The following is a 13,122-nucleotide window of genomic DNA, read 5'->3' on the forward strand; positions in this document are numbered from 1 at the left end:
ACAAAATTTTCAATTGTAATGAGTGCATTTGAGTAAATTTTGACTTACTATTTTGACCTAATATTTTAAAATATAATCAGAGATACGGTTGCCTATATATTGTGAAATTGCATGCAGTACACGAAAATTTAAATTTCTTCAAATTCAATTTTTGTTAGTGTCTGTGACGACATCCGAAGCGAAACGTATAAGTTTGTTAATTGAAAGGCGGCTTTAATTTACATGCAAAAAAAAAACACTGAAGGCGTATGTCAGTCTTAGCTATATAATGAGTCGATCTTAACTCAGTATAGTGAATCATCCTCCGTAATGATCGCGTTAAAAATTCTAATCTCATGGATGTTTGGACTTCCTAGTTCATCTCAATGTGAATTTCCTGTTATGCGACAATGTAAGTCTTGCTTTTTATACTATTTATACTATATCTAGTTGATTATACGCCGTGGTTGTATTTTATTGCACCTTATTTTATTAAGAGGAAATTTTTTTATTATGTCACGTATTCTGGCGGGAAAACGCTCAAAACCTAAAATCTTTTCGGTGTACCGCTCAAAATTAATTTATTCTACCTTTATTCTTTCGATTATGTTGTGAACTAAGTTTTGAACTGTATTTGGTGAATGCAAAACACCGCCAAACAAAGGAGTTATTACAAAATATAATGCGGCTATCAACAATGTTATAACGTCAACGCTATTATAACTGAGATGAATACAAAAGTAGCTTCTATTCAAGTGTTATTTTCTTCTCGGCGTATCCCGAGAAATCTTTTCATTTTCACAATATTTCGAGATTGTACAGTAAACATACTTTGTGGATGCTTTTCAGGTTTGCAAAAAATTTTTTAATGCTGAAAATTTTAGTGCTGTTTCATGAAGATATAACTGAGGTTTTGAGCATATATAACGCGACATAGAAAAATATCTCCTCTTAAACATTCATCGCAAAGAAAAGCGTCAGGTTTCTAGAAAGTTTTCGGCTCTGCTGTATAAATTTGAATATTTTCAGTTTTATTTTCTATATAATCTTATTGGAGCGTAGTAGCAAATGATGCAGAATCGTGTAGATAGAATTTTCAATGCCTACGAAAAGGGCATGATACACAAGATGACACACACGAGTTACACTTATACTTCGTTACTACAGCAAACAGCTCTATTTCATATGGAACATGTTGAACTTGCTACGCTATATCAACTTTATCACCACAGTTCTCGGCTCTATTTCATAGAATTACATGTTAGCTAGCATTGTTTATTTTTGTTAATATATTGAGTAGCAAAAATGAAGATTTCTATGCGTGTTTTGCTAAATTTTGGTGATATATTAGCTACATATAGCGTCACAGATAGTATCAGAAACAAACACAATTCAATTGGAATTTCTTTGATAGATTCTTCGAGAAAAAGCGCTATTCTTATAAACAGTTTGACACGAACCTTGTGACAAATAATTAGCATATTTTTAATTACACGAATTCATAGTTCATTCATTTTAAAGTATTTTTACGAAATGCGCATATATAATGTAATTTACATTGTTAAAAAAATAGAAGGTCAATATCGACAAGGAAATTACTTGGGGAACATGTCACATAAAATGAAGTGTAAAGTAAATATTATTATGACCCTTCGGAATCACAAAATTACTTTTGACAGCCCATGGGATTTCCTCGATAACAATAGTACTGTCGTGTGAAAGAAACAAGTGTCACAACTCAAGAACATAAGTTCTAGGCGGATACTAGGTTGTAATAAATGATATGTGTCAATCATTTCTTTGTTATATTTTGCTCGGTTAAGCACTTGAAGTTTTGCGTCACGAAAAGCCTAATTCGATAAAATTATCAGTAAAATAGATCATAAGTTTGAGATATGGTTTACAGAATAATAATTTGGTAATTGTACTTTAAGTTGACGATAAATATTTTAAGTTTTGAACGTCAAGTTTTAACAATGATCGATTAAGCTAAAGACTAACTCGACTAGTACGTCAACGCCCTAAAGTAAACAAAATCGAGAGCTGGACAGAGCTTCTAACGCCAACCCACACTTGAAACATACAGCGTTTTTTAACTTACAACGGAAAAATAAATGTAAAGACGTATCCTTTTAAAACACTTAAAAGCTTGTAGATTTTGAATTATCTCATTTCATAGTTTTCTGTTGTTCTGTCTTGTTTCCTCCAATTTTATTTTGCACCAACTGAAATAAAAACTTTCTGTGTTAGCCAATTAATCAAAAACTTGTAAAGAAGAGATCGTTGACCGTTAGGCAACAGGCTTCAACGTTCCCTGACGATCATTCAGTCGAATAAAAGCCTGATTTTCAGTGTTTTACCTTTAACTTTTTCATATCAAGAAAGAACTTCAATGCATGATAAAATTATGATCACTTTGAACTTCAATGATCACTATAATAGCAAAATTTATACGTCTCAATGAGTGTCAAGTGTCACGGTGTGAGCAGAATAAGCTTCTCAGAATACAGGCATTAGTATTGTTTATTTGAATAATTTTCTAAGCATTAGTCATACGATTATCAGGCATTTCTCTTAATTTCAGTTGGATTGTTAGCGATGGTACTGTCAGCATCAAATGCACAAGTACAACAACTACCTTATTCCGAGGACGGCAAATCTTGTACATGGAGAAATTTTAAGAAGATAATTGTTGGTGAGCCTCCAAAATTTACGCCAAGTTTGAACATTTTATATAGATTTAATTATCTGAATAATAAATTTTACATTTTATCAAAACGGTTACATGACTGTCTGTACTCCCTATAGCTTGGCCCGTTTAGTTATGATTTATTCACTATTAAGTCCCCAAATTACTTGATATTCAACAAAATTCATGAAAAAATTTTATCGATTAAATTAATTTAATCAATTAAAAAAAATTAAAGCAATTGTTTGTTGAAATCACTCAAATCAGCGAGAAGTTAAAGAAAAAACATGCCCGGAAAAACAACATCTTTTAATTTTAAATTCACGATATGAGTTTATGATATTGCAACTTTATTTTCAATTGCGGTAATTTTCAGAGTATGCCAATATTTTTTCATGCATTTCATTAAATTGTCTGCTGGAAATCCCGTCTGCTGTACTCTAAATTGGTATCCTCGAAACCCTGCTTAGATTGTGCTTGATTCCTGAAAATGAATCTGGCGTCGCCGCGTCGATGACTGCGGTGGTGAGTGGTGGTGCGAAATATACAAAATTAAATTTACCAGCGAGTATGCTAGCCTATTTCTATGATGTTTTTGCTGGAAAATTGCGGCCAACGATGACAATTTAGGCCTGCCATTCTTCGTGTGCCCCTGACGGTCTGACCCTGAGAGAGTTTTAACTAATTTTCACACAATGACAGAGCTTTTGAGTCCTAGAGTAGAACCAAAACTTATAATTATGTTATTTTTTACTTAAGATTTGCCGGGAGCAGTTAATAGAAATGTAACTTCAGAAATAATTTCTAAAAATACTAATTTGTTAGTTTCTTTGCTTTGGATGTGAATATAGTGTTCTATACCGACTACCGTGTCGTTTTTTCTGTTTTTGAATAGGAAACAAAGCGATACCTCCTTCAAACTTGATCTCCAGTCACAACGTTCATCACTTGGGAAAATGTCATCTTCTCTGCATTGGTCATGATAATTGCTTTGGTTACAATTTCAGAGAAAAAAGCAACATTTATAGCAAAAACTGCCAACTAAGCAAAAGCACTGTAAAAATGAACCAAACAAACGTTGGAAATTGGACATATTACGAAGACGTTTTGGTAAGATTATCCTAATAATTATATTCTTAATATGTATGAATATGAAATTATCCGAATTTTCATTTCATATCAAATCTACCACATGTATATCTCCACTTGTTTGTACTTTGGACTGAAGGATGTGGTTAAATTAGCTTTTTGGATGCGCGCAAAAAATGATATCACGGAACAGCAAAAGACATGTGGTAGCGATCTAATAATTTAAAGTGATCCAGCATGCCTTGAGTTGAACATCATATTACCACATCATACAGCGTTATTATATAATGTACAGTACACAAATATAGCTATTACTAAATAAATGTTATAATGCTAACCAAATCACACTTACTTAAAGCATATATTTTTCTCATCATAATATTTATTGTCCATGCTATAGGTCAGAGAAGGTAAGCAAAACATTTAGTTGATGATTGTGGAATTTCCGTCTACAGGTAAAAATATTCTAGTCAGTTAGCTATTGTCTTCATTGTGAGTTGTTATCCATTGTCTTAATTGCGAGTTTTTATCCACTGTCTTATTGTAAGATGTTATCGCTTCTCTTTATTCTGAGTTGTTATCCATTGTCTTCATTGTCAGTGGTTATCCATTGTCTTCATTGTGAATTGTTATCCATTGTCTTCATTGTGAGTTGTTATCCATTGCCTTCATTGTGAGTATTTATCCATTGTCTTCATTGTGAATTGTTATCGCTTGTCTTCATTGTGAGTTGTTATCCATTGTCTTCATTGTCAGTGGTTATCCATTGTCTTCATTGTGAATTGTTATCCATTGCCTTTATTGTGAGTTGTTATCTATTGTCTTCATTGTCAGTGGTTATCCCTTGTCTTCATTGCGAGTTGTTATCCATTGTCTTCATTGTGAGTTGTTATCCATTGTCTTAATTGCGAGTTGTTATCCACTGTCTTCATTGTAAGTTGTTATCGCTTGTCTTCATTCTGAGTTGTTATCCATTGTCTTCATTGTCAGTGGTTATCCATTTTCTTCATCGTGAATTGTTATCCATTGTCTCTATTGTGAGTTGTTATCCATTGTCTTCATTGTCAGTTGTTATCCATTGTCTTCATTGTGAGTTTTCATCCAGTGTCTTCATTTTCAGTTGTTTTCCATCGTCCAGAAACCCAGAATAAAAATCCAAAGTTCAAAACATCGTGAAAAGTACAATTAGCTGAATAATTTAATGATGAAATTTCGGGAAACATTATATAATCACGCAACTGCCTTTTAAAACCCATATACTGATTTGCAATATGAACCCATGCTATTATTAAATATGTTATTCTTTACAGCAATTACAAGCAACATAAACTTTCTATGCCGAACGTTTTAACTAATGTAATGTTTTAGCAGTCATAATCTAAAAAAATAAATAAAATTTGTATCTTAGATTAAAATTTGTGTTTTTTATTAGGCGTCGACAAGTTAAATGTAAAAGTTAGGTCTGAAGAGGAAGGTTATTATGTACTTTTTAAAGAAACTTCTGGATTTAAAAGCAGAATCTTTTTCTCTTGTTTTCTAGGTGGTTCTAGTTGTCTTCACATTAGGAATAAAAGTGCAGGGTACTCAGACGGAAAATATTTGATCGACCCAGATGGAGATGGCCAAGGCAGGTCATTCGAAGTGAATTGTGATATGACGTCATTTGGTGGTGGATGGACAATGTGTTATACAACAGACAGTCATGTCAATATAAAGACTGAACTCACCACAACACCTGAACTGGGATATCGAGCAGACTGTAACAACATTCCGGTGTGTATTTATTTATTTTCTAAATCATAAAAGTCAGAATTGGCTAGTTCAAAATCACAATGTTTACCATATATTTGTTTAAGCAATGAATGGTTCCAACCATTGAAATAACTAGAGTATTGCTCAGGCTAACTATTGGGGAAAGTTATTTCTAAGAAAAATACAGAGAATGCGCGCATTATATCCACTTGACTACAGTATCTGTGATCACAAAATTGATTATTTTAGAAGTTTCAAGTATCAAAAATCTCTTTCCTTTCAATTCCTCCCTTTCTTGCTTCATAATACGTTTCTTTTAAACTGTTCTTGGAATATTTCAACGTGATGAAATTATAATGAAAGTATCCGGCTGCAAATACGAATTGCCCTTTAATGTCCTCTAGTTAGCTAATAAGAGGTTTGCTATAAGCGTTAGTTGTGCGCACCAGAACAGTTTAAAGAAAACATTTTTCGTGATATTCTCCCATTAACCACCAAAATTGAACAATTGCTTATTTCAGTTCACTGAGGTGATGTTTGTCGATGAAGTATCTAAACAAAAGGCAGCTTTCACCAAAGATGATGGTCCACCTATCACATTTGCTGGTAATTACAATAAGAATGCAGGATCATATGGCTTATGGACAGCAAATGAAGATGGTGTGGCCACGACGGAATACAAATATCAAATGCTTATTTGTGACACATCCTTCTTTAAGGGTCTTCATTTCTCTGGATATACCAATAACTGCTACAAACGTTGCAATCACTGGTGTGGTGACAAATCGTCTGCATATTTTCGTACATCTGTTGTCTCACGCCAAGACTACAAAGGTGTCGCTTTCAATGAGAATGGTCATGAGCCAAAACCAAATCGCCTGATAAGTGTAGGAATTCGCTAGAACTCGAAAAATATTGTAAAATTCAACCAAGGGGTCGTGAAAAAATGTAGGGTATACGGTAACTTTGTACACGCCAATAAATGCGCACTAAAATATGCCGAACACTAAGTTCTTTCCATTTATCAACCTGGGGCAAGTTGTTCAAAACACAGCTAACCTAACCCAGGGTTAATGCAAAACGCTTGTACATAACGCTTAAATAACCGGCCCCTGGCTTTTTGAAATAGTAAATAATTACGTGCCTATTGACTTTCTCGTGCGCGTACGTGAAAAACGCGTAACTGGTAAAAAACATTTAGCATGATAAATTACTGGATGCTACTTAACTTTCCCAGTGTCTGGATCAGCTTAAAATTTTTTTCTCGCACCAGCAGCTCATTCAACTTTCGTAAAATTTTTAAACATAACTCGTACTAGTATACCAGTAAATCTAAAGTGTACTCGCAATTGTACTCGCACGAATTCGACACAAATTGGTATGATTTCGTTAGAAATAAATATTTTTAACTAATATAGTGTTATTATTTAATATTTGGATGTTCAAATTGGAAATTATTCTGACTTACCCTAATTCACCAAAACGAAAAAGATGGCGGATGTACATTTAACCAGAATGTATTGTGGTGGAAACTTTTAAAAAAGCGAATTCACGGCTTTAGAAGAACAGGCATTAAACAAGAGGTTGTTTTCCTCCTTGTGATAAATTTCTGCATCGTTAAGAGCTTTTCTCACCATCATTTGGCCATCTTTTTCGCTATGGTCAATTCGGCGACAGGTTGCTGGTAGTATTTATTGAATGAAGACAATTGCAACCAGGAAGGTTGAAATATGGATGACAAATAAAATCGACAAGAAAAAAATAATGAAAGCTGGTGGAAAGTCACTGGATAAAAGTATAGAAAAATAGTTATAAGACATAAACTGAAATATACAGACAGTAAGTAACTAGAAAACGTGGAATAAACACTTTTCAAGACATGCGTTCTTCGTAAAATGTAAGGAATATAAAATTTAGTCAAAATTTCAAGTCAAAAGTCAAAGTTTAGTGAAATATTCACCACTTATTCAAAGCTGTATGTAATATGTCAGGCAGCTTATTGTAAAGTTTAAACAATTTTTTTCTACTAATCGTATTTGAGTTTACCATGCAGATGTTGACTTTTTCATATTGTGCGGTGGAAAAGGTTTTTATAACATAAAAGATATCTGCTTCAATATCGGGATAGTAATTCTATGCAACATGATAATATTATGATGAAACATAAATAGTTTACATGGAAATCGTCCCAAATTAATATACCTTATTGGTTCATCATGCATGGCTGTCATAATTATTTGGTTTCAATTTCTCTACAAGGGTGTATAAATTATATGGTAATTATTTGTACAATGGAGGTTATACTTATTTATGCATGTCTTTAAGATACATTCAGCTGTCATACAATGCTAGCGACCAGCAAGCTTGCAGTTGGATGTTTCTAGAACTCTTGATCTAAACGCTTTTTACTCGTGTCGGCCTTACTGCATGTAGGTTCGACTCAACGCTTTTGAAATGTTATTTTTTAATTTCGGATCATCCAAAAATGCATGCAGAGAAAATGAAAATAAAAAGCATTAAATCTAATTAACAGCACATTGAAAGACTCTGCATGCAAGTGGTGATACCTTGATAGGAATCTATTTAACATCTGAATTTCGTCTTCAATTTTAACGCGCCTTTTCAATAACCGACAATACGAAGCTAGCATTTCTGCATATGACATAATTTAATTATATAAAAAGCTGACCTAGATATATACCCAGAGAGTGTAAACTTTCCCAGGAACTAAATTTCCAAAAAAAGAAAGTTATAGATTCATTTTGAAATCTTACTGCTATACAAAGCCTGGTATATAGAACAGCTAGATATCTCTCAGTGTATTGCACCTGATTACCCACATAAATAATTCCAGTAGCCATGCACAGTGCTGCATGTGCAAACAAAAAAAATTAATGGCTTTATATCACCAGTCAGGTTTCAGTCTTCTAACGAGAATTCGCTTAAGTTAGAAAGGACGAAACACTACATGAATAATTTCCCCAACTTTCTACTTTAGTGTGAACTATATACAGTATAACTTTTGATGACGGCATAATAGGCAGTTGTTGTTGCGAAACTGCATGGACGAATATCATAAAATATATTACAGTTGTCCAACGCATGTCATAATTCCCACATTCTGGTCTACAAACTAGGAAGAAGTGAACAATCTTATTTTTATCAAATTCGTGAGCTCTTAGTTTACAACAAAAGACGAAGTTCGTTTTCGACTATTTTGGCCTAGCTAAATGCGACGAAATATGTCGAATTTAACTCATTTGTTACGGCAATTATAATCATTAAACAGGTAACATATAATATGCAGATATAGTTAAAAAAATAATCATATGTACTTAGTAAACTGTCACCAGTTCGAGACAAACAAACGACAAGTCATTATAAAGACATAAGTGCCGACTGCCGCACATTTGTAGGAGCACATAATACAACAACATTTCATCCCACCGCAAGAATGCAGTAAACTGCAGAGCAACTATATTGAAACAAACACCGACCACTTCATGAGAGGCCTTTATTCTTCTTTTATCCACAATTTTATCACCACCACGGAAGCTCAACGTTCTGCTTTAAAACTTTTGGAAAACGTCATTGTTGGTAAGTCTGTAAAGGTTTTGTAGCAGCGATTTAAAACGAAAGTTTGTACTGACATAATACGCTCTGTACTCTATACATTAATCTGTGCCAAAGTATCTCAGAAAGAATGCATAACGCATTTATTTATCACAATAGATATTAGGGTGTGGATATCTCTATATTGCCTTTTTTTCACTGCTTTTATTCACAGTTTAATACACTGCTTTTAGAAAAACCATGATTCCATAAGAGACAGTTCTAGCAATTTAAAAGTAATAAAAATATATTTGTCAGTGACGTTTCTTCTTAACTGAAGCCGATGTTGGAACAGGTAAAATTGTGAAGTTAATAAAAGAAGTGTCAGTGGAGATCTTTTTAAAGATCATTTTAAAATTTTCGAGACCGGAAATGTACTAGTATGCCTAATCTGTTAAATTAACGAGCATTTGCTAAGAATCGTTGATGTCGTGACAAGAGGATCCGGCGCCGTGCGGACGCAGCCTAAGGGCTGTTTTTGACTGTCCCGTTTTTTGTAGGCTACGTTCACGCACGTAAATATTTAAATTGATTTAAATGATACTTTTAAAATCAAATGAATAGACGCATGGGTTGGATTCTGTTGAGGATTTGCTGTGGTTTTTCTGGCATAAAATTGACTAAATAGCAACTTAGAAAGTTTTAAGCTTTAGGTGCGCGTACGTTATACGTGCAAAAAACTTCCATTTGGCAGATCATATTAAACCAATATAATGCTATCATCATTTCGGGGTCAAAACTCGCTTGGTCGGTATGAATAACGTTTTGCCGAAAGTTAGAGATCTTGTTAAATTTAATCGCTGAGGTGGCTTTTTTCATATAAAAACTCTACTGAAGGCAGAATATCCTCGAAGGAGGAATGGTTGATAAATGATTTTATATAAAGTCACTAGCTTTAGCCACTAACTACTACTTGGAAGTAGATTCTTCAAAATATTTTTTTCCGTGAACATTGTCGCGACGTGACCTGCACGAGGTTTGAAGTCTGAAACAAGAATGCTATACGGGTTGAACGTCGTGCATGTGAATTCACTTGACCGTCATTAGACAAGGCCTACTTCAGAAGGGGGTTACAGCTAGGGAACACGTCAACGAGTAAAAACAAGAATCCTGAAGAGGGAAAATAGAAAAAACACGTGAAGTGCATGCGTACGAGGCGAACCAAAATAGTGTCAAATTTTCTGACCTTTCTTGATATTGATTGAAAATGCAAAAGAAGCGTTTGTTTGCATTAGCGACTGTAACCTATCTGCAACAAAACTACGACGCGGCGGTGACATGGGGAATCATCCGTTACTCAGTAGGAACTGGACTGTTTTAATTTGTTACTTTGTCAACCAAAAGGAGTCAAAATTGTAATGTTTTCCAACGCTGTTGTGAAATTTTGGAAAACACGCAGTAGTATTACGTCACGTCGTAGATTTGGTGCATGTCAAGGCCACAGACAAGGCCCACACAGATAGGACGCAATTTTGCAACGCGGCACGATTTTTCAAAGGTTTTTTTCCAAAAGCAAATAAATTTTAACTTATCATGGTGTTCTTGTAGATTACTTAACGATAATACATTTTTACTGCTCTGGCGTCCATAGATTCTAAATTGTGTCTCCAGAGTTTGATTTATATGTGCGTCGCTTTGCCTGGTCGCATTGAGCATCCGGTCGTGTCGCTTTGGCGCATTGAGCATCCCGTCGTGTCGCTCTGCCGCATTGAGCGTCCCATCGTGTCGCTTTGCCGCATCGAGCGTCCCGTTGTGTCGCTTCACCGCATAGAGCGTCCCGTCGTGTCGCTTTGCGGCATTGAGCGTCCCGTCCCGTCGTGTCGCTTTCCCGCATCCCGCTTGAGGTCTTTGTCCGCCCTTAAATCCACTTATTCGCGCAGTGAAACACGGACTGTTAGAAAAGTTTGAAAGCGAACACCGAGGGATGTATCCAGTATTCATCTTGTGCCATTCACGCGTATCAAAGAAAAAGAAGGGGATTCTGTCATGATGATGATTTAAAATCTGATGACAAGATCCCAAGGTGAAAACGATTTTTCTTAAAGCCTTTTTAAAATGTTAATCTATCCAAAATGTCCAAAATGTGACCTTACGCTCATATAATTACCTTCACCCAGCTGTGCCGAACTTTCAACTTTACTAAACAAATTCAAACAGGAGATAGCAGAATCACCTGATTGGAGCATACAATGTTTTGACCGTCCAAATAGTCACAATTATCTTGAAGCGCGTAACGTCCGCGCTAAACAATTTGAGCGCTAAATGCTATTAATATAATCAATTATTACCTCAAAAAAATTGCGTCATCATGCATGACATGAAAGTGAACAAGAATTGTTTATTCTTCAAAGGTTAGCAAAGAAATGATAAGACACTGAATCAAAGAAGAGTGTTCTCTCATCACGATAACCAAATGTTAAACATTCTTAATTTCGTAGAATAATGTTCGGATTTCCTGCATTACTGAAGAGTGTATTTCTTGTCATGCGACAATGTAAGTTTTATCGCTTTGTAATATAAAGATTAAATTATATTTGGCTAATATTATTATAGGTCTCTATGCTATTCATCAATGAGGGATTCTTATACTCTAATGCTTTAAAAAGCATTAATGATCAAAGCTGTTCTATAATTATAATGATTGCTAGCATTACAAGCAATCTAAAGGCCGGCGCACCCTAGAGCTATATATATGCGCTTAGCAAAAAGTCACTCGTGGGCATTGGCGTAAGCCATTTGCTCTCGTGTGCGGGCGACTTTTCCCTTCTTCACATGAAATCTTATGTTTGACAATGATGCCGCTGATTTTAAAAAAAATCTATATTAATCCGATTGCTGATTTGTAGATGTTTATTCTCTCAAAGCTGGATTATGTAAACCTGGCGGCCAATATAAATTGTGTTTAGAGCTGTTTTTGGCTCCAGCCTCAGTTTTTTATCTCGTTATCTTGTAAAAAACACAACTGCCCCTGACTTTGTGACGCTAATTTACAAAATTATACTCAACCAATGTTTTAGGTGGATTATTAGTGATGATACTGTCGTTATCCCATGGACAACAACCTTCCATGAACGACGACAAACCATGTACATGGCGACATTTTAAGAAAATCATTGTTGGTAAGTTTTCAGAGTTTCAAAACAATTTGCTATTCTTTTCACTTAAGATTGAAGAAGTCTTATAATTATATACGTTGGGTATATAAGTGCATTTTTAAACTTATTTATTTCTATTCATGCTCGGGTTTACTGTTTATTGTTAATAAAAATGTGGGAGTTTAGATTAGCAAAGGAGAAATCAGAACCCTGCTACACCATGCATACATCTAATTTTCTTCGGAATGTATATGTGACACTTTTTTCATACAATAATGGTTTTCAGCTGAAATGAAAACTTTCTACCCTAGCCTAGAAAACTTCCTACTTTCTACCCTTACCACGCGAAGAATCCTCGCTATTGTGCGCTAAATTTTGTTATTTTTTGGTTAAAATATTATAGGAAACAAAGCGGTACGTCGTTTAAACTTGATCTCCAGTCACAATGTCCACCTTGTGGGGGAATGCCATATTCTCTGCACAGGTCATGAAAATTGCTATGGTTACAACTTCCGATCGGAGAGCAATATTTACAGCAAAAACTGTCAATTGAGCAACAGCACTGTAAAAATGAACAAAACAAGAAAAAAGAATGGAACTTGGACATATTACGAGGATGTTCTGGTAAGATTTAGCATGTAATTTCTAATTTATTTTTCATATAATCTAATTTATTTTTTCTTAGTCACGCGTATAAAATCATGACATAACTCTAAATTAAAGTAAAATGTTTATATAATAATTTAGTCGGAAAGTTTAGGCAATTTAAGTCTCCACATTGATTTCTGAGCATAACAGATGCGCAGGACCACTGTAACATATTCAAACGATATATTAGCCATGTTAACACAACCTTTGACGAAAAATATTCAAACTTTCTCGGCCTCGTCATAGCTCTCAGCCGTG

The 13,122-nt window shown here is 34.6% G+C and overlaps 1 protein-coding gene across 1 annotated transcript; it reads left to right on the plus strand.

Moving 5' to 3' along the window:
• Window positions 1–312: 312 nt before the first annotated feature.
• LOC114519800 lies at window positions 313–6,819 on the plus strand. The gene is made up of 6 exons (XM_028539976.1): window positions 313–391; window positions 2,564–2,674; window positions 3,564–3,778; window positions 4,158–4,167; window positions 5,298–5,530; window positions 6,031–6,819. Exons 1-6 carry the CDS (start codon window positions 340–342, stop codon window positions 6,409–6,411), a joined length of 1,002 nt encoding a protein of 333 aa, XP_028395777.1. The 5' UTR covers window positions 313–339; the 3' UTR covers window positions 6,412–6,819.
• Window positions 6,820–13,122: the final 6,303 nt, after the last annotated feature.

The sequence above is a fragment of the Dendronephthya gigantea genome, unplaced genomic scaffold (assembly GCF_004324835.1).
Source record: "Dendronephthya gigantea isolate DGI-Jeju-01 unplaced genomic scaffold, DenGig_1.0 000014F, whole genome shotgun sequence".
Taxonomy (NCBI): domain Eukaryota; kingdom Metazoa; phylum Cnidaria; class Anthozoa; order Malacalcyonacea; family Nephtheidae; genus Dendronephthya; species Dendronephthya gigantea.